Genomic DNA, 27,946 nt, shown 5'->3' with positions numbered 1-27,946 from the left:
CTTTTCCATCTGCTGCTATCTTTTTAATCTTGTTGTGTGTGATTTATATATACATTTTTTAATAGCTGAGTTTTAAATTGTATTTGAATTGATTCTGTTGCACCTAAAGACTCGCTCGGCCCACTTACCTGCACTCTAAAACTTGAACCTTCACTCGCTTTGCGAGACTCCTCCCCCTTGTCCGGGCCTATCATCGGGCGCCATTTTAGCTTGGGCAGACTGCCGGGGACTATATATTTCTGGCCAATGCAAGCGCGCTAGCTTTGCTAAAAGAGACATTGTACTAACGCTTGCACTGGACTGATAACACGCTCGACTCGAGGGTTGGAAGCCTCAGAGCTGTATTGCTCTTTTACTTTTCCATCTGCTGCTATCTTTTTAATCTTGTTGTGTGTGATTTATATATACATTTTTTAATAGCTGAGTTTTAAATTGTATTTGAATTGATTCTGTTGCACCTAAAGACTCGCTCGGCCCACTTACCTGCACTCTAAAACTTGAACCTTCACTCGCTTTGCGAGACTCCTCCCCCTTGTCCGGGCCTATCATCGGGCGCCATTTTAGCTTGGGCAGACTGCCGGGGACTATATATTTCTGGCCAATGCAAGCGCGCAGCGCGCACGCGCAGCGGGCGCGCCGATGGCGCGCCGGAGGCGCGCCAGAGGCAAGCCCGTCTGCGCCCGTCCGCGCCCTGACGGGACCTGGGGCCGCCCCCCCTGCTCCTGACTCTACGACCCCCAGACATACATACTCTCGCTCTTGTCTGTATAGCCTTCGACCGTCACCAGATATATGCTGTTCTCGTCTGCACTGTAATGATGCCCCTTTGTCTTGCCCTATATGTGCTCTGGCTCTCACATCTCTCCCATCGAAACTAAATATTCTTTCTTCCTCCTTCTGGACTGCCACCCCTTTCCCAGTGATAGTACACCTTTCTGACTCTTCTCCCGACTTTAGTTTTCTTAGTTTAAATTGCAGATCTCTGCCTAAACATAAGAGAGACATATTTGACCTCCTCACTTCGTCTAGGCCGTCGGCCTTGTTTCTTACTGAGACCTGGATTAATGACTGTTCTGGGCCAGACATTGCCACTGCCCTCCCTGAGGAATACACCTTTGTGGGACGTAACAGATATCTCAGGGTTGGAGGCGGCATTGCCATCATTTATAAGAGGTGCTATTCCTGCAAGTGGGAAGACCTTGACATCCCCAATTGCGAAGCAGGTAGTTTTAAATTGCTATTATCTCCGAAGTTTACATTGTCCGGTGCCCTTCTGTATCGCCCGCCAGGTGCGGCTGGCGCATGGGCAGCTGCCCTTCCTGAGTTTATTGCTCCCCTTTTGCTGGAATCTAATAACTTTCTGTTACTGGGTGACCTGAATATCCATTTTAACGATACCCTATGCTCTATTAGCACTCATCTTATACAGGACTTTGCCGCCCTTAATTTAAGCCTTCTTAACTCCGGTCCAACTCACATAGGCGGCAATCTATTAGATCCTATCTTTACTAATTTGGCCAATATGACCGGTCTTCCTTCCAGACCCATTATTTGGTCTGATCACTTTGTTGTAGAGTTTTACATTAAGATACCGGGTGCATCCTACCCTTCTGCTGACTCACATTCCTTCAGACTCAGTAGAAATTGGCAAAGACTTAACCTGGAGCATCTCAATAGCTCCCTTGAAAAGACCATGCCTCCTCTCTTGAATATTTCTACGGATGATGCAGGGACGATTAGTACTTGGCTCACCTCTGCAATCGACTTCTGCTTACCGGCACGTAAATGTAAGCATAACTTCCGGCACCCTCCTGCTCCCTGGTTCAATGAACAACTAAAAATTGAGAAGTCTCGCTGCAAAAGACTAGAGCGTACTTGGAGGTCAAACTATTCCCCGGTTGATAAAGATAATTACAAACTCGCATTACATAACTACCACGCTTCATGTAATATCGCCAGGGCTAATCACGTTAACAACATGATACTGAAAGCTCAGAACCGTCCTAAAGCCCTCTTTAAGGCAGTTCAAGAACTATCTGGTATGTCCTGTGCTCCTAAAGCCCCCTGTCTGGATAGCATTCAATGTAATTCCTTGGCTGACTTCTTTACGAAGAAAATTGACAACATCTATGCGGGTTTTGAAGTTCTACCAGCTGTTTCACCCAGTTCCTCTACACTGAATCATGTCCTACCACCCCATCAGGATGACCCTGTACGGTCTTCATTTCCTCCACTAGATAAGTGGGAACACATTTCTATGCCCGCTTTTCAGAAACTGCTGGCAGAGATTAAATCTGGCTCTCCTTTGGATCCTATGCCCCCGCAGATCCTCTGTACCCTTGCCGACACTCCACTTGACTACATCCTGGCTCTTTTGAATGCCCCTCTTATGGAGGCAACTGTTCCCAATGCTTGGAAACATGCAATGGTGGTCCTGCTCCTAAAGAAAGCTAACGTGGACCCCAGCAACCCAGCCAACTTTCGCCCCATCTCCTTGCTTCCCTGCCTCTCGAAGGTATTGGAGAAGCATGTTAACCGTTACTTAACTACTCACATCGAATCAGCAAATGTTCTTCATCCCTCCCAATCTGGTTTTTGGGCGGGCTTTTCTACGGAGTCCACCCTCCTAGGAGTTTCTGAGACAGTCAGACGTCATGTAGACAGAGGGGAGACGGTGGCACTCATCCTTTTGGATTTGAGTGCCGCGTTTGACACCGTCTCCCATACCATCCTTCTTTCTACTTTGAGGTCTGTTGGGATTGGCGGTCTCGCACTTGCTTGGATTTCTAATTTTCTTTCTGACCGCACTTTTCAAGTTTTTTCTTCTTCTGCGGTGTCCACTGTTCATAACTCCCCTTATGGTGTCCCCCAAGGTTCGATTCTTAGTCCTTTGTTTTTTAACCTTTATGTCAGACCCCTTGCTTTTCTTGCTGAACAGTCGGGACTATCTATTTTTTCATATGCAGATGACACCCAGATTATTTTCTCTCTCTCTTCGAATCAGCACTCTTCTTCTTCCTCTCTTTGCTCTGGCCTTGCTGATATCGCCAACTGGATGCTGACTAACAAACTGAAATTGAACGGCGACAAAACGGAGCTGCTTCTGTTCGGTCCGGACTCCGCTCTCCGGGGCCCACAACATTGGCCTCAGCAAATGGGACCACTACCGGTGCCAACAACAGCAGCACGTAATCTCGGGGTCCTTTTTGATAGTCAGTTATCCATGAGGCAACATGTGGTTAAAGTAGCAGCCACCTGTACTACCATCATCAGGTGGCTGAGAAAGATCACATGGATGCTTCCCCCCGACACCCAGAAGTCAGTGGTCCCATGCCCTTACGGTCTGAAACGTGTTATCTTAAATTCCGCAAGGGAGTAAAGACCTGGCTGTTTTCTCTGTAATCGGTCTCTTACACTCCTGTCTGACCTCCTTACTCCTAACTTGTGTCTCTAGCGCCGGGAAACCCATGGGTAGCTGCGCGCTTAATAAATTCATAAATAATAATAATAATACGGTCTCTTGAGATTTGGGTGCCTCATAAAATCATTCCGTTTGATAAATAAGAGGAGCACACCTTTATTATAAACATAAGAGAATGTGGGGGCATATCAACAAGGCGGCGATAAAAAATTTATCGCCACTTTTGTGTCCGTTTTCGGACGAAAAGCGGCGATAATTTTATCGCAGTATCAGCAAGGTCACGCTATTGCATGAATCCTTGCCTTAGCGCCCTTTCCCGTAACACCCACCTTTGCATCTCTAATGAGATGCAAAGTGGATGTTCCGTCCCAAAATAACTGGAGAAATGTCGCTAACCGACATTTCTCCAATTATCATTGGGCACGCTAACAAGCATAGCTATAAGAAAAGTAGCGCTAACCTTGGTTATCGCTACTTTCCTTACGCCTACTTTTCCTTTGACTAAACAATGATAGCCAAAGGTGGTGGATTATAGGGCTGAGACCACCCAGCCCTATCAACAATGATATCGCCATTTTCCATGGAACATCGCTGGAAAACCAGCGATGTTCCATGGAAAACAACGCTATCACAGGAATAATTATGGCCATTGCGATATGCGTTGGTAATACAGCGCTAGCATGGCGATAATTATCTGCGATAGCCGGCGATAAAATTCCTCACGCTAACGGCGGCCAGCGATAATTATCGCTGCCGCCTGTTGATATGACCCAGAGTGATTTGAGTTGCTTACATTGGAATTTGTGCTATGGAAACCATAACAAATGCATTTGTACTGCCCAGTGATTGCTAAGCTACTTCAGTGTCAATTTGCAGATATCCAATCTCTTTTGTGATCTTGGCCCTTTGAGACTGAAGCATATCTGTTTTGATAGCCCTTTTCTATAAAAATGTTTTCCATTCTGTCATGTTGATTTATCATGTAACTTGAAAACTTTTCAACTAACTTTTAGAGAACAGAGTGTACTGTGCTAGCCTCTGAAAGAAAACTACACAGAAAGAAAATATGTTTATTGTTAAAGGGGGTATGGGAAGGGATATGGTTAGCAGCCGCTGTGCAGCGACTGATTGCTAACCTGGGATGCAGTCAAACAAAAGAGTGTTGATGATTTCTATGATCTTACAAGAAAGGCAATGGACCCTATTCACAAAACAATTGCTATGAGTATGTGGAGTTTGTTTGTGTAGTATTTCTAGCTCCCTATTACATTCCAGGAGTATACCAGTAGTATTTCCAGCTTACAAGTGGAAGTCAGGAGTAAGCAGGAGAACTACAAGATTAAGTCACAGCAAAATCTTTGTAAATTGGGACTAATATCTATAGACCCTAAGCTCACCACTTCAAAAGCAGCATCAGCTGTAATCACTGAGCTCATCTATTTGGTGGAAATATGTAAAGCTACTACACAGGCTTCTGGGAACAACTTCACTACTATGTAGAGTCTGACTCCACCAAAATTGCCAGGTGTAACAGGTAAATCCAGCAGATCCTTTTAGGGCCACTTATCTACCTTAATTCAAGGGAAACACTTTGTAGGGACACTGTGATTGGGAACTGAAGGCCTTTCCAATTGCATTTTTGCCGATTTGCAATTGCTTTTAATTTACAAATTCAACTACACTCACCCAGTGGTTTCCAGAAGTGATTACATTTTTGTAATAACATTTCTTCCAAAAGTTGGCATCCAGTGGGTAGTAAGGGATTGCACTAGATCAGTAATGGATCTTCCCAAAGTTTCAAATTTATCTGTAGTAAACTCGGAACACAAACCAAACCAGGCTAACAAATGCAAAATGTGTGCACAGGAAAAAAAACGCATGTGGAAATATCCACACGCATGCTTGTTCATAACACTTGCACGCTGTATGCACACACTGCATTCAAAGAAGCACTCCCATACACACCATTCGTAAGCAAAAACATAGGCGTGTAAAGAGCAAACACTAATAACTAGCCTTTTGTAAATGTACATTTGCAAGTCCATTTGTTTGTATATACCATATTCCATACTCAGCATTTCAGACACCCACCCACCCCGCATAGACACAGATCACTTGAAGAACATACAGAAACCAGTAGTATGTTGTTTTTTCACATCCACTGTTCTTCACACTGTGTGGACATTAGGAAATTGATTCTCACTTTGCCTGGCGTGCCTTTGCATAGTATAAACCATGATTTATTCTAATAGACCAATGTCAGATGTAGGAATTTGTTGTCAGTTCACACAGGTCTTTCAACTTCAGTTTGTTCGCGCGGGCTGTCCTCTCATGGAGCTGATATGGTCAGTTCACGTCAATCTTCTGAAATATTAGAGAGATAGGGAGTTTTCATGGAGTGTCCTCCCATACAGTTCAGTAACAGAAGTTTTGTTACACCATTGATCCAAGCATTACGGCCATGGCAATCAGTCACTCTTTAATCTCATATAAGGTTTTCTCATACAATCAAAACACAGTTGCTTCTCACCCGTCATTGTTCCATAGCAAGGCCATCGTTTTCAACAGCTTCCTCCAATGTAGTAGCTTACAGTCAGTTTCCAGCTGCTGTCTTCATATACGGTCGAGGCACATTAAAATCTCCTGGGTCTTCATCCTATGAAGTAAGTTGTAGTGACTTCTCATGGAGTTTCACCACTGTCAGGGGTTTAGTGTCTATTTAAGTAGCCTGCTGTCCCCTACAGTAGTTAAAGTCAATTCTAATGGACCACCATCTAGTATATTGGTGTTAAAGTGCATTCTTGTAGGTCATTTCAAAATATAGTAAGTTCATAATTTCTTCTCCTGCACCAAGCAGAACGTTAAAGGTTAGTTAGCATAATTCACTGTTCCAACAGGACAACCAGGGGTTGGGTTTCATTCAGGAGCGTTTTGTGGCAGAGAATTGTATTTCTCATTGGTGCCTTCTACTCTAGTTGCCCATTGCCTGTGTCTCAGCTTTCCTGCCTAGGTAGGTTGTTTCTGTATCATGTTTATCTTCATAGAGACTGGCAAGGAGTGAACGGTAGGTTCCTTGTGTGGTTTCCATCTAGAAGGTGGGAATCCCCATTACGTGTTCTGTGGTGACCATGACACACCAGGACCAGGCGAGGTACCAACAGGATGGATGGGAACAGTTACTAGGAAACCGGAAGGCACATATCCCCTTTGTCCATTCACCTCCACTAGGCTCCAGTCAGTGCTTCCCTTTTTATCATGGGGTTCCAGCACTATGACCGGCTGTCCCGGCTGGACACTGACTTCCTGGCTGCTCCTTGCTGTGAAAGCATATCCTGCCACTATCTAAAGAAAAGACAAAAAAATGCAGTCAGTAATGCCCTGCTGTCATGCGACATCCACAACAGCCTAGATCAGAGACACGTGAGAGAAGGAGGTACTCACTAACCCAGATGACCCTGAGCTTTCAGACAATGTAAAATGCACTGAAAGCGATACATTCTGCATGTGCATCAGTGAGTATAGGAATGCCGCAGTGCCTTCCAGCAAAAGCATAGCTCATTGACAATACTTGATGAAGATTACCTATCCTGACTTGAAACCCAACCAGCTGTCTAATTACCACCACCGTAGGCTTCACAACGTGCTCTGGGGTCTCCTATCTGTGTGTACTCTGACAGAACCCTGGCAGTCCTCAACTAGTTGACGCCCATGCCACTAGGGTCGCACGTCACTGGCTAGTATCTGCAAACATGTATACAACAGCTCTGTACACTTCTGGCTGGACACCTTTTTAACCACCCAAAAATCTCAGCCCCACTGAATATTCCCAGGTCTCCAGATATCTTCGTGTGTTCTCACACTGCCTCTGATCATCCACAGCTCTGAAATCCACACCTCTTCAGAACAGCTACATTGACCAATGCCTCTTGATATGTAACTGCAGTGCCACTACCTCAGCAATACTTGCAGCGTCCATTTTGCACACTCACATTCCAATGCTGAAATTGACCTGACACACTGTTGCAACTTCTTTCCCTCTTGAATATTTCACAACGAAGGACCAGTGCTCTTTACCCATTTAAATCTACACTCAACTAGGTATGAAGTCCAAAATTCATTTTCCTTTATTCCTACCTCCGCGTCATCCTTTGTTCTGTACCCCTTCATGTGTTATACTACCATTAGTCTTTCACTCTTATACCACATCCCCCTTTCCACTGATTACCCTTTACCACACTTGACACCTTTTTTTAGTCATAATATTTCAACAAGGGAAACCCAAGGATCACTGGGTACCCGACATATTAACTATAACAAAAAAAACACTGGACCCTGTTAACAATAATTTAGATGCATAGAATCAAACTGGGGAATAAATGTGTTCAAATCAGCTTATGAAAATCAATTTGAAGACACATAGTGGTGCAGTGAGTATTGTTGCAATATAAGAGTGCTCAGCGCTCTCTTTAGAGGTGATACACTCAAGTGATAAATCTTGATCAACACTATCAACAAACATAAGAACAGCATCGCCCCTTTACAGAAAATTCTCAAACAGAGAATCTCCTTTTTAGGGTGATTCAAGCCCAGTGAAGTAATATGGAACTCATCCCTGAGACCCAGACCAAATGCATGCTTCCCACTGCGAGCTGATTGGAGCCCCCTATGGGTATCCAGGATATTTCCAGCTCAGTCCATTCCTGGCCACCTTGCTCCTGAGGCATGTCACTTTAGCAACTGCATTATCTTTCATATTCTCTCTCTGGCTTGTTGTAACCCCTGGGTCCGGATGATGATCCCCTCATTTTTATTGGGATCGATACGCTGTTGACTTTAAAAACATGGACACCATAGGATTGTTGAGAATTTGCTGTGAAGGGCCACTATATGTCTTGAAAATGTTTTTCATAAATGCCTTTGAATAAATTGTATTCACCATATTGTTCTTTGCATCTAAAGTATTGTTACTAGGGACCAGAGTAGGAAGGGGGGCTCAGCAGGTATACATAGGCTTGTTTTCACATTTTTGCCCAGGATGCTTTTGGTTCCAAGTCCGGCCTAGGCACTCGGGCCAGACACAGAATAAATGGAACAGGAGAATTTGGCCGATAGAAGATGAAGGGACAAAACTCATATAGCATGGTAGCCATGGCATTGCAGTGGCAATAGTAGAGAAAGGACAGAGAGGTGAAGGCAGGATGGTGGTCAGATGAAAGGAAAGGAAAAAGTGAGAACTGTTGGAACAAAAACATAATGTCTTTAGAGCTCTTTTTAAGTGGGTTGACGTGAATTCCAATGGATGCCTAGGAGTGGCTGCATGAGTAACCTAATGAGTGTAAGGAGGCAACATATGCGTGCTGTGAGTGGAAAATGCCAATGGAAATGGAATTGCAATAATAAATGAATGAAGAGAAAACAAAGTACTTGTATTAGCAGTTTTGCAACGTGACTTAATTATGGAAGCAAGCAGTGGGAAAGCTAGTAGGTCTATTATTAGCAAGCCTGTGAGATATTTTTTGCAAACATATCTTATAAGCCTTACAAATAAAAAAAAAGAAGAGAAAATGCCACTGTCTAAAGATGGCATGCATATGTAGAAAAAAAATAAAAAGTAAAAATTATCCATTGAAAAATAAATAAAAAAGCAATTCAATGTATACAAAAATAAAATCAGAGATTGCCCCAGTCCCAGTGCTGGGAAGAAGTGGACTCCTTTTTTTATGGGGCTGTGCCGGGGTGTAATAAAGGCTCCCTCAGCCCCTGCGGGGCGGGGGCCACCAGGCTTACTCATACTGGAGGGGGCCCCCTGAGCCCCTACTGGTGTGAGTGTAAGGGGTCCTTCAGCATATCTTGCAGGGGGGGGGGCCCTTACGTTTTGTTACGCCACTGGGTCTATGCACATGGCCATTGGTCTTTTTGATTGTCATTCACTTTTTGCCTCTTCCCACCATAGCATACAGCATGGGGGATTGGTCAGCATACTTCAACCACTGACTGTCTTGCAATGTGACGACATTTTGCTTAATGAGATGTGAACATCAATTAAAAAAAAGAGCACTTCAGTGCTAGGGCTTTACCAAAGCCTTTTCGATTATTAATACAACTTTTTTCTAGTCATCATTGGTTATTTAAACTATATCTTCAAGTTACAGTAATTCAAATCCAGTAGTTTTTCTTGCACCAATAAGAAGCATATTTTCCTGTGATGAGCATTAAAAAGGGTTTCTATACTTGTTCTAAGTACACCTACGTGCTACAAAACACCCATACTGGTTTATGAAAGTTTTATGCTTTTTATTGATTTAAAAGTTTGATCGCCAGTATATGGCCACCATGTTGAGGGGACAGATTGTTTTTTTCTGTCTATTGTGGTACATGCTTGCAGTACATTTAATTTCTTGAATGCAACGTTTAACTACGATGGAAAAGAGGCCTGGGCACAAAAATAAAAGTTGCCCCTATTATCGAATTAGACAAGTGGCCCCCTTATCGAATTAGACAAGTGGTCCATGTTTGCAAGTAGGGGTAGTTTTGAACTTGTGAGCACATACTGTAGAATGTTTTGAAAGGGATGGTAGACTTCACGGACCTGAGATTGCTGCAGGCCATGTTACTTTTAATATCAGGGAAATTAGTAGTAAAAACAAGCCCAGCAGAACATAAAATAGGCCCAGAAGCAGCCCCCCAAAAACCACACACACACACACACACACACACACACACACACACATACCCCCAAGCTGGAGTGGCCCGTGCAGGTATGAATGGTGAGGCGGGAGTCGACAGATGACGAGGAAGGAAAATTAATTAGAGCCCACCGCTCTTACCTGCAGTGGCCACTCCTGTTTTCAAGTAAAACTTAAATGTTATTTTGTCCATGCTCATACCTTAAAAGTAAGAGAATGGGCAAACACTGTTAAAATGTCTTAGTCATTCACATGAGACCAAATTTAAATGAGCCATGCCACCTGAGGCGCCATCTTTGTGAATTCAGTGACTAAAAAAACACAACCTGAAGAGAGTGTGTGCAGTGTGCAGCCTCGTGGTCCTCTCATCGAGGTCAGTGAATCTCATGTGACATTTCCGAGGTCGACACTCTCAATGCTGCGAAGAATATAATACCATTCTAATCCAGTGGCGGCTCCTCCGCTAAGGCGGAGGAGTGTCGCCCCACTGCCTTTCAGCACGGCAAAAAAAGGAAACAAACTGATAATAACACAATATTATTACCATTTCAGTTTTCTGCACTGGGGCAGTTTTTTGGGGCTGAGCTACGCAGGGGGTGTCACCCCCTGGTGCTGAAAAACATTCATGTGCACTTAGCATGTTCTCCACCCTGGCTGCTTTACAGCCTGGGTGGAGAACATGCCCATGCTTCAATTCCCCATCCTATCACAATGCTGCATTACAGCATTGTTTCACTTAGTGGAGCCTAGGTGCTTACCAATCACAATGCTGCATTACAACATTGTGATTGGCTCAGGGGAGTCTATCCTGCTTCCTGTTCCAGCAGAAGCCAGGAAGAGGACGGAAGAGACAGTGACCAGCCAGCCAGTCAGCTGATAGGTAAGTGATACCAAAATAAAAAATGTATCCAGCCCTTACCTCCCCTGCCCTCATCCCCTCCCACCTACCACACCACACTACCGATTCGTGGGACCAGACAAAGCTGTTCTAATCACATTCTCAGGTTGCAGAATTACGCACAACACGAGAACCCATAACAGACTTATGTTAAAAAATGGCACCTCACAATGTTAGATAATTTTACCAGCAAAAGGCTAAAGATACTGTCTGATTTGGCACCATCTACTGAGATGCACTAACCCTACTACCTTGGTTGGTATTCAACTCTATTTGTATTGTCTAACTTCAGTGGGAGGAAAAGGTGCTTTGCAATGATTCCCAAAGGGACAATTTCATCTCTTCTCACTAATCCCACCTTCACACCACCACAAACATTTACCTGGAAAACGGGCCTGGTGCTGTAGACCTGTGGGCTGGGAGTCTCCTGGATAGTGTACGAATGCCGCCGCTTCTCCAAGCCGTTTTCTGGTAGCAACAGTGTTGTCTTGGCTTGTGGCTGACTCTGAGGCAGGTGGTAGGGCTGAAGCTTTGCACAAGGCACATAGCCTCGGCTTCCTGCATGACAGATAACAATAGAAAGATGATAATTTCACTGTAGTACCAATTAATTTGCACCAAAGTCCCAGAGTAGAGGGAGTGGGACAGATCATGCTGAGGGGGAGAGAAGTTTATCTACAGTGACAATACAACTTTGTGATCTGGAATTTAATTTCATTCACTAAGGAATGCGTTGATAGTTTGAAAATTCAACACAGATATATAGTGATCCTGCTGTAAGAGTATAGACAGAAGTTTAGGCCAAAGCCTGATTTAGATCTAGGCGGACAGGTTACTCCATCACAACGATGATTCCCTAGATTCCTCTCTACCAGGATTTGACGCTTCTTTTATTCCGTGTTGTTTTTTTGCTTTATGTTTACTTGTTATCTCTTTCTATGGTCCTGCTGAAACTGTACTCGCCCCTCTGATCGGGCTGACTCTCCTGCCCATTGACCTGATTGTTCCCCCTTTGTTTGACCGTGTGATTATTTTAAGACCGCATTTGTTCCATTGCGTTGTGTTATTCTTGCTTTCACCACTTTATACAGCGCTCTGATACCCATGAGGGTCATGTTCACGCTTTATAAAACTTTTCAAACAAACAAACAAACTGATTTCCCGTCCACCGAAATATAAATCCCATAAGATACAATCGGATTTATATTTCGGCGGACGGGATATCCATCACTGTTGTGACGGAGTAACCATCCCCCAAGATCTAAATCATGCGCTAAGTAGAAACAATTATATTGTTTTTTATAGCACTTAATACTGTTTCTAACCATTGTAAATGATTTAGGTTACTTTTAACTAATTTATAGCACTCTAGATTTTGCCATCAGATGGAGGAAAGGTTGAGTCTGGCTTTTTGTGATTCAAATTAGTTATCACCTGACCACTGCATTTGTCATCAGTGAGATCTCAACTCGCTGTGCCAATTTTCCAGCTAACTAGTGTGTTGTATGGGTTTTAATTAAATCAGGGACAGTGACAGTCTAACACCTTGTGCGGGCTGGGGAGGATGTGACCAATATAGGTAAACACTCTCTCCCCATACTTCTTTAAGCAGATGATGCATATCCATGCACGCATACCAAATGGTCTCCAGAAGCTGGTAAATTACTTTATGGAGTATATGTAAGGTCTTGATCTAAAAGTTTATCAGGCAAATTCTTATACATGGCATGCAGGCCTATTACACACAAAAACAAAGCTCATGAGACTGGGGTTCTATACTAAAGATGACAAAGAATTTTTGTTACTTATGAATAACTTTTAGCTCTACTCTAAGGGGCAGATTGCAATGCCGTAGGAAACGGAGCCGTTCCTATGGCATCATAATTGGCTGTTTGGATTCCTTTCCGACCAACCCATTTTGATGGAGTCTGTCGGAAAGGAATCCCAACCGCACTTCCGAATGGCTTCTGACAGACTCAGAGAGCCCGTCTGCCATTTGGAAAGCCTCCAGTAATCCCTCGGGTGGCTCTTTCCACCCAAGGGATTACGATGTCGAATTCTGACAGCCTTTCTGTGCTGGCCTTTCCGACACAGAAAGGCTGTTGTAAGTCGACTTTGGGGGTTCCCAGCACAGCCCCCATGGGTGCAGGACCTCTGGATGGCGGCTGAGGGGGCACCTATTGTGCCCCCTGTTGATAACTGCACCCTGTGGCAGGCACCTTTAGGTGCCTGCCATGGGGTGCAGGGATGAACTGCACCTCTTCTCTTTACAGTGAGCGCATGCATTCCGGTCGGAATGCATGCACCCATTGTAAAGAATAGGACTGTGACCGAACAGTGTTCAGTCGCATCCTAATTCCTGGGTTGGGACGGCCTACAGGTCTGTCGATCCCAGTACCCAATCAATGTCAGATGGACTCAGGTGCGTCCGACATCGAAATCGGCCCCTAAGATGGAAAGCACATATTCAAACAAAAGCCTTACAAATGGGCAGAAAGCTATTTTCCGTTTTTCAAGGACTCAAATTTACAAACTCCTGCCTTCATGATTGCCTTGTTTGTATCCAAATGCATTTCATCTTTTATCTATGGGGCTGGTGTGTGGGGATTCCAAAACGCAGATAAACTGCAACATATTGAAAATGGTTTTACACGTAGATTGCTGACAGGGCCAAAAACACTGCACATTTTTTTTTTGCCAGAAGGATCTGGGCATGCAGTTTACAGGGGACGAGATAAAAATCGCACCAGTCTTGTTGTGGATCAAATGCTGGCTGAAGCCTGAGGCTGAGCTGGTAAGAGAGTGTATAGCTGACTGCTTAGCCTTACAAAATGTTTTAAAAATCTTGTGTTTGGTGTAGATTAAAACAGTTTTTTCTGAAACTGGCTTTACTGATATGTTCAGACATCCCGGGACATTCGGGGGTGTTGCAAAGGCCAGTTTGAAATCCTACCATGCAGAGTTGTGTAGGGATGAAAGATTACAGAGCATGTTCAAAAAGAAGTCTGTTGAGTTGCATGCGCATATATCAACGAGACTAATGTCGCATCTTACTTGATCTGGATTGATAACACATTTCACCACTTGTTAACATGTTGTTGACTAAATCTTTTGCTTTCTCAACACCATGTGCATGGAATTATGAATCACTACCATATCTTTGTAACAATGTTTCATCACAGAGTACATGTCACTTTACCTTATTTTGTCCTTTATACTCAGGTCCTAGAGTTGCCTTCCTAGAACCTGCACTGCGTCAGGAAGGAAATACGTCTCATCCGCCAGCAATGGAGTGCCTACAAAAATTTGTCTCAATAGACTTATGCCATGCAGTCCTGAATTTTGTCAAGAGTGCGCTAAATATTAGTAGACGCTATGAGTTGCAAACTTTTTAATTGGCTGCAAACCATATTTCAAGTGATCACTTACTATATCCCTGATATATATGAATAAAAATTGTGCTGCGGGTCTGTCCTGGGAAAATGTCAATGATGGTGTACTTTCTATAAGCACTTGTTTCGAAGTCTTCACAAAAGTGTGGAGAAGGGGACAAAAGTCAAACAGACTAGGCAAGGAAAACCAAGATTGTAATGGATGACTGCTTGTTTTAAAGTATGTAACTTTCCCTTTATGACACGTTTTAGGGAGTTTAGCTGCGCCCATCCTAGCAAGGATCCACCAATCCCTGTTCACCTCTCCAACCACAAGCTCCATTCGGGTGCCTGCATTAGCCGTGTGAACCAGGGTCACTCCCCTTGCCATCTTAGATTACCCATCCAACTTGCGGCCCGCTCCTTCTCCCCCTTTCTCCCTCCCCCCCTTGCTGTGCAGGGCTACTCTCTCCGCCCTTCCATTGACTTATGGCTTGCCTACGGAGTGCTCGGGGCAATTTACCTCCCCTTATACCTCCTTCCTTTACTTATGGATTGCCTATGGGCATCCACAGACCTGAAAAAGCCCCTCCACTGTTACTGATTATCCTCTAAAAAGTGGCACCTGTTTCCCCTCCTCTCCTCCTTCCAACATGGAGTCCGTTTTTGCCACCTTCCCGACGCACGAGAGAAGAGGGTATCTTTGCACGCTTCCACGACGCACACTGATAAGACCACTCCGTCATTCTTCCTGGCATCCCTCCTGATGTCCAGATGTGGGTAGGTTCCACGCTTCGGAGCTCCTCCTGCCGAATAAGTATGCGCCCTGCTTATTGCACTGCCTCCCACTGTTGCTTTGTATGTGACGACAGCCCCTTGTCTGGGGTGAGTCAATGTCCTTGATGCATCCGCTGCACTTAGTGAGGACGCATGTGACATCCTTCTTTCCTTCCCCCATATGATTTTATCCGAGGCGCCAGCCCCCCCCCCTTCCTGGGGCAAACTGTTGTCCATTTGGTGTCCGCCGTATTCCAGCACAGCACCTCCTACTCCAGTGGCTTCCCTGAGACATTCACGCCCACTCTCCCCTTCCTCATACATCTCTCCTCAATTTGGGGACCCCACTTGCCGTACAAGCACATACTCTGGTTTACACACCTCCCACCTCTTTGCTATCTATGCGACGGCCGCCCCGGGCCGAGGCGATCCCATGTTTTCCATGTTCTCACAGTACCTAGCGAGTACGCGGACTACATTTTCCCCCCTTGCCCCCACTCCCATGCCTTCTACTTAGACACCATTCCCTCCCTCCCTGGGGCAACCCCTTGTCCATTACGTCCACCCCATTCGTGCGCGGCACCACCACTCCGGTGTCATCCACGGGATATTGATGTCTTTCTGGCTCTCCTGCTTACAATATCCCTCCCCAGCTCAGGGGTCCCGAAGCAACCTACAATGACATGCACCCTTGAGGCACTACTGCTTCCCACTGCGCCTCAGCATGCTGTCGGCTCCCCCTGGCCTGCTATCTCGCCATCCTAGCGTCTGGACACACTTGCCTATGGTGGAGGGAAGCTCACACCTACCATGTCATAGCCCGCCATATGAGGACCACCATATGAGTTGGGTCCCCCACGGGGCAGTTCTGGCAGATCAACCCGTGGACCCTGAGCAGCTTTGACACCTCCAAACTCCAGCCTACTACAGTGGATTCATATTCATCTTTTTACACTACACACAACTAAATGCTCACAGTTCCTTGATCACTGTTCTCATTATGCCTCCGTGTAATAGGTTGTTCTCCCCTCGCCAGTGTGGACATCAAGGTTGGGGTCTTTCCCCATCCCCTCTAGGTGAGTCCGCCTCCAGTTTTATCAGAAAGACTTGCCAGGGGACATTGCAGCGGCGGTAACACTCTACCTGCCCCAGCAGGACGATCCCATAGCCATGGGCACATTACCGCAGCATGGCTCTGACACAAATAACGCATGATCTTGTTTGTATATGTCTGCATGTCTTTGAATATCCACCTCAGGTTTGGAGCATTACTCATGTTTTCATACTGAATTCTTGCTACTTAACCATGTTTTGGGGTTTACAACTCCTCCAACCTGCTATGTTTGTGAGTATTTACACATGAAATGTTTCCTCTTTTTCCCTCCAGGTGTTTTCCAGAAGGCAGAGCATTTTTTTTACACACACTCCCACTTGCACCTTGGATTACGACACGAGTCCAGATCATAGGGGATGGAATCTCTTAGTACACCTTTTGACTATCCCCATTGGAGTAGATGAGGATCCCCTGGTCCTGAAGAAATGCCATACATCCTACTGGATATCTCAGGCATGAAACATGTCGACCACTTCCACCATTCAGTTCAGTTCAGTAATACTTTATTTCGGCAATTTAGCCATAAAAGCCTACACAACAATAAATAACACATTTTGCATGCATGACCATAATATACAATTACATACAATTGACAAAAGTGGTTTTATCTCCATGATTAAAGAATACCGGATATTAAAAAAAAAAATAAGAATATTATATTAGTTAAAAGCCAGATTTTAAAAATGAATAACACTGAATAAGACTGAGGAAGACTAAGTGTCTTAAGCTATATGGCAAGGGAAATGGGTAGGTTCCCCTTCTTGCATTACAATTTATAACCAGACCGTTTCCTAATAAGATGTACATTAAATAAAAATCTACTTATACCAAAGACCACTAATTGTGAGGTGTTAGATTTTAATATACGCTCTGCTACTTTATAGGATCTGACCCCCACATGTTTACAAAGGGGTTTGATCCAACAGAGCCTCGGTTTCTTGTATGCCGGGCAAAAGAAGAGTAGATGGACATCATCTTCCCTTGCCCCTAGGGAACAGAAGGTGCACAGATCCGAACCTTTTTCCCCACCCCACCTGCATGTGTAAGCACTGATCGATAAGACCCCATACCTAAATTGCAAGTATAATGATTTTGCTAGAGGGGGGCCAATCTCATCCATGAATTCTTCAAAATTTGGTGTATCTTTTATATTTAGGAAGTTCTGAGTCAATATGCCAGTCGTAGATCCAAGCATTAGCTCACCGTTGACATAGGACCAGAAAGTATCCTTTAGAGTTTTTTTGGAGGACAGAGTCATATTCTGAGGTGCCTCCCAAAAGTGAGAGAGCCCTAGTCTCTTAAACCACTTGCATATATACTTTAGCCATGGGGTTTTCAAATGCTCATCAATCTGGATTAGTTCAGTCAAACCACACTTATAATCGCTCAACTCTGGGGTAGACCAAACCCTAACCCAATACAACAATGGTCTCAGTAATGCTAGATACTCTGTTCTTTTGAGATTAATATCAAGAAATACGGGTACAAGGGGGGTTCTGGACGGTATTTTAAGCAGTCTGCGTACAAAATTATTTTCAACCTTCCCAAATTTATTAGTACTGCAGCAACCCCATACCTCGTCACCATAAAGAGCAGCTGATTGGGCCTTCGCTTTAAATACCTCAAGTGCTGGAGAAATAGCTTTAGAATGGCTGGCACCATGCACTTTTAAGATAGGCAGTAAGTTTTGTTTGAGGGATAATGTACTTTTATCCAACTGTCCTTTCCAAGTCAGATTATTATCCAGCGTCAGACCCAAATAGTTAAAACTTCCTACCTGTTCCAATTTACGATTCTCTAAGAACAGATTATTCCTAGGGTTTTTTTTTGGATTTATGGCCATATATTTGGTTTTAGTTGGATTTCTAACCCCTTCTCCACACAATATTTTTGGAAGGAGTTAACCAAATTTTGTAAACCTCTCGGGGTCTGAGAAATGAGAATAGAATCATCAGCAAATAATAAGGAAGTGATTGTTTCTCCGTCTAGTTTCGGGGAGTCGTGAACACAGTTCTTTAGGAAGCTTGGGATATCGTTAACATACAGCGAGAAAAGTGTAGGGGCTAGCACGCAACCTTGGCGCACGCCTCGATCTAAGGGAATGGCTCTTGATATTTCACCAGCCTTCCCCCATCTAATTTTGGCATAATTCCCTGTATGTAACTTAATAAATTAATTGAGTAGCTCACCTGGGACCGCCATCTTCCTTAGTGTGGACCACAACAAGTTGCGAGGAACAAGGTCGAAGGCGGCCCTCAAGTCCATAAATGCCACAAAAAGGCTACCCTTCCTAATATTTATATATTTCCAACAGATGCACATAAACCTAAACACCTGATCAAGTGTGCTGATTTTGGATCTAAAACCTGCTTGGAATTTGGTTAGTAACTTTGTCTCCTCAATCCAGTCTAAAAGCCTATTTAAAATATGTCTGGCAAATTTTTTTTGTAAAATATTTATTAAACTAATAGGGCGGTAATTGCATGGATCATAGCGATCACCTTTTTTGAAAATTGTTATAATTTCTGCCCCTTTCCATGATTCAGGGATCGGTGTTCCGGCCACAATTGAATTACTTAAAAAATGTATATATGGACCCCACACTTCCACGTCATGTTTTAATAAATCGCCGGGGATTTTGTCAGGACCGGGGGCTTTACCCATTTTGACAGCTTGTAGTGCCTGGTTAGTTTCTTCTAGGCTAAAATATAATGGGACAATACTCTTGTATAAAATAGTTTCATTGTCGTCAAGGGGCAGGTCATCCTTGCTAATAGAATAAAGCTTAGAAAAGTGGTCACACCAAGTACTTTCATCCAGGAAAATGTCCTTTGGCGATCTACCCTTCTTGTTTCCCTTGGCGATTAGATTCCAGAACGTATTCTGATCGTGTAGCTTAGCTGCACTCAATAGATCCTCCCATAGATCAGCATCCCATGCTTTTTTGGCTTGGGCCATAGTTTTATTATAGGCCAGTCTAGCATTTTTTATATCAATTTGAATCCTGGATTTTACTGCCAGAATCAGCCTTGATTTTGCTATTCTACAGTCTTGATTGTACCATGGGTTTTCTGACTCTAGAAGGTCCTTTTTCCTGTTTCCATCTTTTTTATATATTTTACTCAGGAGAGGGGTTAAAGCGTCGACCAACTTATAGTGTAATTCAAGAACACCCTGTGTGCCTGGTAAAGGCAACTGGGATGCTCCAATAGTTTCGTTGAATTTGTTATAGATGTTGGTCAACGCTTCTTTTTTACCCAAAATATATGACCATTTTAGAGCACGCCCGTTGTTAGATATCTGTAATTCCCCGACCGGAGAGTTTAATAAACCCTCTTCATCTGGTCTACAAATGGTAGGTAAAGAGTCTAGCCATAATTGAAGAGGAAAATGATCACTCTCCGTTCTGGAGTCTATCTTAAAATCAATTAGTAAGCCCCATAGGTTTCGGGAGGCCATTACAAAATCTATATGTGACCTAAGATTTTCCTTAAAGTAAGTAGGAGCTGGTGGTCTATCGGAACAAAAACGGCCATTACATGCTTTTAAATCATGCGACACAGTCATCTGTAAGATCTGTGTGGCGGCTATTGTACTTTCAACAGATCTTACGGGCTCCAAGGGCATAATATCATTAGCAGCGTCTTGATCGTCGAACAATCTTTCCAGGCCCTGAATAGGTTCATATTTACAGTTGAAATCCCCACAGACTAGTACCTGAGCGTTTTGTCCTAGATCTTCTAAAGTGGAGTCCAAGGTTTCTACCACCTTTGATTCCTTATTAGATGGATACGGTCTGTTGTAAATATTTATTAGATAGATAACTCCTTTCCCTCTTGTCACAATTTTAAGGCCTAACAAATCAGGAGAGGGAATAGATAGCTGAGTAACGTCTATTTCCAAGGAAACTTTAATCCAGATGACCAGCCCCCCAGATGCCCTTCCTCTGTTTGATGGTATTGCTTTAGAGCTGAAGGTTTTATATCCTAATCTATGGGGGGTTTCTATCATCCAGGTATCTTGTAGAAGGATAATGTCATAATTCTCAGTGTATGAACACCATACTGCGTCCTTTAAATTCCTAGATAGACCAGCAATATTCCAAGATATCAACCTAATTTTAGGAACATCTTTTACACATAATGGGGATGTTCCTAATGGAATGTTTTCTCTGACAGTATCATCCTCAGGTGTGACTAGGGAATTTACTATTTCCACTTTGTGATCATCTGTATTATTACCTAATGCCTCCAACCGTGCTAGTTGGGACTTGACAACCATATCCGCTCCAGCTGATTCACCCTGCCGGGCATAAATAGTCCCAACAGTATATGGCAGCTCATCTACTGGCACATTTATTAAACTCGGTGCTACTAGGATTTTTGGATCATAAACTTCGCTACTCATATGAGTCCCCCTCAACGGGGTATCTAATACAGGTACTAGAAATTTTTTAACAGCCTTTGGAAGTCAATCGTTTAAATCTAAAGAGCTCAATGCTGCAAATCTATTTTCTGTCGGAATTGCAAAAATTGGTAAACTATTGGCACACATGGGTCTTTTCCTATTCATAGTTTGTGCTGGCCTGTCTAAGTGACTATGGAAATAACCCAAAGGATGTAGGCTCACATCATTCTCCCCCAGTACGAGTGATGCTGCTCTTAATAGGACAGTTGCGACATGTTGGGGGTGTCTAAAGTTTATGATGACACAATCCCCCTTACATGTTTTTCTTGTGTTACCTATCCAAGGGACTCGTCTAGTGGACAATATTTGGTCAGAGAGGATTGTAGGAAAACCACAATTTTTATTTAGCCAAGCGACTGATTTCCGTTTAAGTGAATCATGAGCTTCCTCTCGGAGATTAGATTTTGCTGGGTCTAGGGGTGGAACATTTGAAAGAACGATGACATACGGTTCACAGGCTGGTGGAAGATTAACAGAGTGTGATTTTTGCACTAAGGCCCTAGACCTCTCACTACTGGGTGGAGCTGTATTAGTTCGAATACTACTACCAGCTGCACGCGATAATCTGGTAGAACTAGAGGAACTCACTACCTCAGTTACAGGCAGCAATACAGAGTGAGCAGGTTGTATCAGTGCCTCAGGCAGTTTTGTAGGCTGTTTTATCTTCTCTAGAATGCCACCCAATCTTAGTACTTCATTAGATAACAATTCGATTTTCTCCACAAGAGGCTTGATCGTAAGCACTAATTTTTCCTCGAACATCTTAGTAATGAGCCCCAGAAGGGCAGAGTTCACATCTCCATTGGTAATCGGGGTCTCATTATGGGCCACAATACTTCTCTGAGATTGGTCCGACAGTGTCTTATGGTGGACACTCCCCCGCTTGGTTTGGGGCTTCCTACATTTTCTAACGGCTCTTTTCGGAGGGGAAGGAAGTGATACAGGCTCATTGGGGGACTCCAATAAAGCTTGACATTGAACATCGTGATCCAAAGGGGAATATACTGAATTCTCCATTAAAGGGATTTCAATTAGAGAGTCCACTACAGTAGGAGTATTAATAATAACATCTAGGGGTAGCAACACATTTTCTGTGGAGGGCTTTTTTCCCAAAGATTTCCTTCTTTCACTGTTAATTATGCTAACCCTTTTAACCAAATAGTTATCAATAGTGATTTTATTTTTAGCCATATCAAGACGCAAAACACGTATTTTGACAATCAGAACTACTGTGGATAAGGGAAGGGGTTAACGATAGTATATCTAATTATAAAAAACTGGCGCAAAGCCAGTGGTGCACCAATATTATATCGCTAATATCCAGCTCACGTGGACTCCCAATAGCATATGGAACAATGTCTATCGATACGAACAAAGGGATTACCTAAGTGCTAGTGATAACACAGTTCAAATGTACATCCAGTCTGACTGATAGTATCCGTACAATGGTAGTGCAGTCACAACACAGTCCTTACTGCTTAGGGGGGTGGCCCGACCCGACCTCCTCCTGCCCCCTAACGGCCACACAACGGCCCGCCCTTTGCCCGGGCTTAGCCCGGCGCCGCCCGCGCGCGTCCCGCGACGCGGAAGGAGCCTCTCTGATTTAAGCGCCTCCGGGCGCGCTGGTAGGCGGGACCAGGAAGTGCCGCCGAGGACTCTGGGAGCTGTAGTCTCCCCCCACAGCGGCCAGCGGTAGTGATGGCGGCGGGGGAGACCAACAGCTTTGCCGTCCCAGGAGAAGTGCCAGGAGATGTGTGTCACGTCAGGTGAGTGCTGCAAATGCTCCCCATTCACAAATCACTTAAAGCTGCAGCAGGTGTAATTTTGTTCGCCAACCACGACTTTCATAGTCGTTTTTTTTTAAACCATAGCATCAGTATCCAATGGATAAAGCGGTTTTTGGAATCCCATAGCTATTTTTAGACGCACCTTTATACTCCCACTTTAACTCATCTCACACACTCCCCCACCCCCCCTTTTTTTGGCTTCACATCGGCAACCAGAGAAGACCTACGGCAAAGAGCCCCCCGCGGGGTCCATCGGGCATTGCAGAGTGGGCCCAACAAGCAGCTGCCCTATGATAAAGCATGACACCTTACGGGTGTGTGAGGGTCCTTGCTCCTTATAAGAGCGATCCCACTCCAGGTTCACTATCCCCTCCTGGAAAACCCAGCTTCCTCGCCCTCCCCTCCCTATCCCCATCCCTCTCCCTGCCCTTCCCAGAACCTGCATACTACTTGTTTCACCATTATTCCCAGGGGCCTGTATGCTGGACTTACCAAGCCCCATCCATCCCTTTGTGAATACGTTTTAGGGAGTGCCTGTCTCCCTGGGCAAAATATCCAATTTGTTTTACGTTCCAGTCTACTTTTCTTATTACAATTATAAATACAAGTGAGTAGCCTGAATTTAAGTAATTACAATCTGCAAAAAGGGAGCAGGAGAATACACTCAAAAAATGATTAACAAAGAATATACAATTTTGTTCCATGGGAAAGCTGGTATTTAAACCCACGTCTTAAGGTTCCATTGTTTTCACCTTGCCTGCTACACCACATACAGGGAGGGAGCGGTTCCAAAAGTGAGGCCCAGGGAATGCCCTCCATAAGGAAATGGGGGACATAGCCACATGTTTAATACAGTCTTTACTGCCAACCTAGGGTTTCAAAGTGTTAAAGCCAGAATTAGATGTAAATATTCCACAAGCCAGGTCTAAATCCTAAACACTGGGCTGTATTTACCGTTGGGGATTGGGCAGAGGTGTCTGGCCCACATCAGTGAATTCTTGATTTTTTTATAGCATTCACTAACTTAATTGAGCCTTTTGTAAGAGGGAATAGGAAATTGTGAGGTCTTTTCTATGGGTCGTTGAGCAGTAGCTATGTAGTTGGAAGCATCCATGGTGGCTGCTACTGTTTGATGTCCCAAAACTATTTAAATTCCATTTAGATAACCAAGTCACTCCCATTTTGTATTAACCATGCATAGAGATCGTGGTAAGGGAATGAAACTAAGATATTATTATGCCAGACTAATCACAGCTGATAAAGTCAATGTCTGCTCAGATCAATGTCTTTTCAAGCAACAATGGCCTAATTATAGAGAAGGTTGGTGTGGAAAAAAAACCCAGTACTGTGCTTTGTGATTCATAGTCCACCAAGCTCAGCACTCACCACTAATACCACTAATACCAATACTTGGTCACTCCCTATATTGTACTTTTTTGGCCCCTGAGAAAATGTTTGAGTATCTATGATTTAGACTATATTTAATGAGGCGACCTGTCCAAATACTTGGTGTCCTGTCCCTTAAATGGAACAAGAAGACTAAATGTTTCTTTGAGGGGGAAAGCAGGGAGGCTTATTTCTATTACAGAGAATAGCAAACATAGGAATTTGTTCCAGAATGCAGTTCTCTTTCCAGCCCTTTGTCCAAAAATATAATAAAGGTTTAAATATTATGCTTGAAACTTTGCAAATATTCCAAATATATCAGTTTGCCATGGACTTCCAGAGAGCGAAGCCTGCTGAGCTGCTTACATTCCACTCACATAATGGGACGTGGGAGGCCAGCGATGATCCATTGTTCTTTCACACGCACAACAGAAGCCACTCTGTCCTCCACATCATGCGGTGCAAGTGGGATGTAAATAAAACATGTGCCAGCATCTCTGAGTAATTGTGAAAGGTACTTAAAGTGACAGTTTCACAACAATCTATGAGATTCAAAGGAACTCATAGTGCCTCTTTACATCCATTAGGACAAAATGCCTTTAATGGGGAGAAACAACTGCAAAGAGTGTAAGTAAGTAAATCAGGCAGCAGTAATGTTCTATACAGCTCCTGACTTTAATGCAAGATCGCAAGGTAATACTGATATAGTACTACTAACAAACCCTTGCTTGCCCTCATTATACATCGCAAACGAAGACAAATAGCCTACTGCGTAACTCACACTGAGGAGCACTGTGAGAAGCCTTCGGTTTGAGATATTGTCTGACTCGGATGTTAGAGTCATCCTTAGCTGTGCAGTTTTGCAGTGGATGCACCAGAACACAACTTCGCCCTATCTTTAATAAATGTTGTATGGATGCTTGCACAATGCTGTGCAATTTTGCGCTAAATCAATATGGCATTTTTATTTTGAGTAAATCGGTGCAATGCTTTGTGTGGCTCTGAGGTTCTCAATGGTGACCTAGGCTCTGGGAGGTTGGCGGGCAAACTTCAAAGTGGCTGGCTAGAATCTGAAGTTTAGGCTGGTTTCTGGTTGGTAGGGAAGCTTCTTAAGGGTGTGTTGGGTTCTTAAAAGTGAGCCCTGTTATGTATGGTGTGGTCATACCTAAAGGGTGTGCTGTGCCCTGGGTGGTCGGAAGGGTGTCAACCTTAAGGTAAGCCTAGAACAGTGGCAGCTCCTCTGGTAAGGCAGAGGAGCACCGCCCCACTGCTCGGCGAGCAGTGCAAAAAATGAAAAAGAAAAGGATAATAACAAGAGTTATTAACATTTTCTTTTTCTTTGCGGGACTCATAGCCAGGTCAGGCAGAGTGGGGCTGGGCTCGCTGCCATCAGAGCAGAGTGAGTCGTAGTTTGCACTCCCTAAAGGGCCAGCCAAACCGTCATGCGCATTTACGGTCTGTGTTGCAGAACCTGGTAGCGAACATGCCCAGGCTCCCAGGTACTGCCTGAGCGGCCTGTTTGACCGCAGCGTCATGATTGGCGGGAGTGGCAGGGAGCCTGGTTGCTTCTGGTTCTACAGATGGAGGAGAGGCTGTGGTGGCCGTGACAGTGACAGGTAAGTTTATTTTTTATTATTTTTTCATTCCCTTTACCCCTGCCCCACCACTCCTATTCTGAGGCAGCCACCACTGGGCTAGAATCTGATCAAAGGCTAATGTCAGTGAACTGTGGCTGTGAATCTCACCTCCGGCATCCACCAGCCAGCGCTGTTTGTTTCCTTTAGTGTCCATGTCCTGCAGGAGCGCCACAACGTGTCCTCGCTGCAGAGTCAGGTCCAGTTCCCTGCTGCCACTGATGTTCCCAGTCACATGATAGATTTTGTCCGGGCCATGCTTCTTCACCAAGGAGAGTACTAATTTCTCTGTTTTGGGGCTTAATGATTGCTGAAAACCGGGAACAGGACACAGCATCAGTTACAATTTACAGTAATTGGAACAAAAGTAATAACCTCAACAGTGACCTTTACCACAGTAGCATTTTATGCACTTTACACGTCAACACCGCTCGAGTTATCGCTTTAAAAAAAAAAAATGAGCACAAAAGATCCACTATTGTGGATTGCATTTAAGGTAATGAAGCAAGTGTAGAAGCAAAGACAGAGTGTTGTGAGTATGTAGTTTAAACAGAATTGCAATAGGGCCCGCACAGATAACCGCCTATTTACCATCAATTTCTTCGCAGCCCATCTGAAATGTACAAAGGGAGGAAAAGCTGGGCTCAGAGATTTTTCCCAGCAACAGGTAACCGTGCTTGAAATTTGAAAATCTCTACCTCCTATTCCTGCATGGCCTACTGTGCACTCAACGGACTGAATGGTGACCTCAGTCTGGACTGAAACTGGAGAGTCTGTGAGTTATTTACACTTTGGCGGAGCAGGAGCACCGCCATAATTTGGAGACAGTGGCGCTTTGCCTTAAAATGGCAGTTCTCCTCCACACCATAAATTGGCAGTGGTCCCACCCCACTGTAAATCAGCAGCGTTCCCACCAGCCAAACTTGCAGTATCCCTGCTGCATGAAGAGTTGGAAAAAGTGCTGAGTTTCCAATGATGGATTCTCAGTTTGCTCTGCCATTGGATAGCTCTGTGCTGACAGCCCATCCACCACTGGGACTCCGATCATACTGAAAACATCCCATACCTTTATTATGGCGTGCCAACGATTACAAGATTCCAGAGTGAGAGTTCAGAAATCACTCAATGATCCTCACAGTTTAGGGAGAAAACTCCCTGAGCATCCGGGACATTGTTTTTTTTGTTTTTAAGAAGAACCTCTTGCTTTAGAAGTTTATTCTTGGAAAAACAAAAAGGATTTGCCAAGTGAGCATAACATACATAGAACAGGCTCGACAAAACGTTCCTGCCATCAATAGAGCAGCAGCAGTGGCGGCTCCTTTGAAGACAGAGATCCCCGCCAGCGTGGCAAGGACCTCTAAGGATGGGGGGCGATGTTCTGCCGAGATGGCAGAGGCGATGGTCTGTCCTGACCTGGTGGTCTGATGGACCTCGCACTATTTTAAGTAATCACCGATGTTCTGTATCTGATGTCCTGCCAATCAGTGGCCAACTCACCACCCATGTGACTTAACTTTCGATTTCTCACCAACCACACTTGTCATATGGAAAGGATGCAAAGAAGGGAACATTATCCTCACAATCTCTGCATAACCAACCAGCGGATGCTGAGGGTAAAAGAGAGTTTGACTGCTGTCATCATCAGAACTCTCAATTTGAAACTAAACAGATTTGTGGAAACATCATGGATTTTATAATTCCAACAGGGCGGGTAACTGCGGTTACCCGACTCAACGGAATTCAAAGGACACTTGTAATGAAGGCCACAGACTGATACCATGAATGCCTGTACCATTCCAAGCCACAGACTGCCTGATACCATCCACAACGGCTGACTATGGGTGGATGTCCTCCCACTCTAAGGGATTAAACACACCATGCACAATGACTGCATGGATCCCTTGCAAATCCAGGACAACTCCTGCCAACTACATGTCGTCGGGCATAAGTAGGCAGAATCAAACATAAATCAACATAAAAGGCATGGGCTCTATCTCCCAGACCTCTTCCTCCCATTACATGCTGGAGTGGAGTCACCAAATACATGTTAAGAGCACCACATTGGTGTCTCAAGCATGACATCAAAACTACTTCCCATGTAGGCTTTGCTACAGTTTCATCACTCTTGCAGCCAAGCACTCTCCGACTGTGTAGCATTTACTAACTTCAGAGCCACATCAGGGGTAACACGCACTAATACATTAGAACACTGTGCCTAGTGGGAGACAACATGTGTCCGTCTATCACATTATGTAATATCCAATTTACAGAAACTAGTTTGCATGATAAATTACATTGTTGAAAGGGCCCGCCCTCTAACCTGCCTGTACCCCAGCTGTTTGATATCTAGACCCTCCCCCTCAAGGAACCACCACAAAGCTCTATAGATAACCAGTCTCCTTTCG

General features: G+C 44.2%; 1 protein-coding gene across 3 annotated transcripts in view; it reads right to left on the bottom strand.

The window, feature by feature from the left end:
* Positions 1-5,042: 5,042 nt before the first annotated feature.
* Positions 5,043-27,946, bottom strand: part of ARHGEF37 (Rho guanine nucleotide exchange factor 37) — a 246,029-nt gene continuing 223,125 nt past the window's right edge. For all 3 annotated transcript variants that reach the window (XM_085618185.1, XM_085618184.1, XM_085618186.1), the window contains exons 11-13: positions 25,653-25,851; positions 11,388-11,563; positions 5,043-6,763 (exon numbers count right to left, since the gene is read on the bottom strand). In XM_085618185.1, the coding sequence (XP_085474311.1) occupies positions 6,530-6,763; positions 11,388-11,563; positions 25,653-25,851 (609 nt within the window). In that variant the 3' untranslated portion in view covers positions 5,043-6,529. The remainder of the gene's footprint in view (positions 6,764-11,387; positions 11,564-25,652; positions 25,852-27,946) is intronic.

Source organism: Triturus cristatus, chromosome 7, assembly GCF_964204655.1.
Source record: "Triturus cristatus chromosome 7, aTriCri1.1, whole genome shotgun sequence".
Taxonomy (NCBI): domain Eukaryota; kingdom Metazoa; phylum Chordata; class Amphibia; order Caudata; family Salamandridae; genus Triturus; species Triturus cristatus.
Note: the sequence above shows the minus strand (reverse complement) of the source record. Positions and strands in the feature narration are given on the sequence as shown.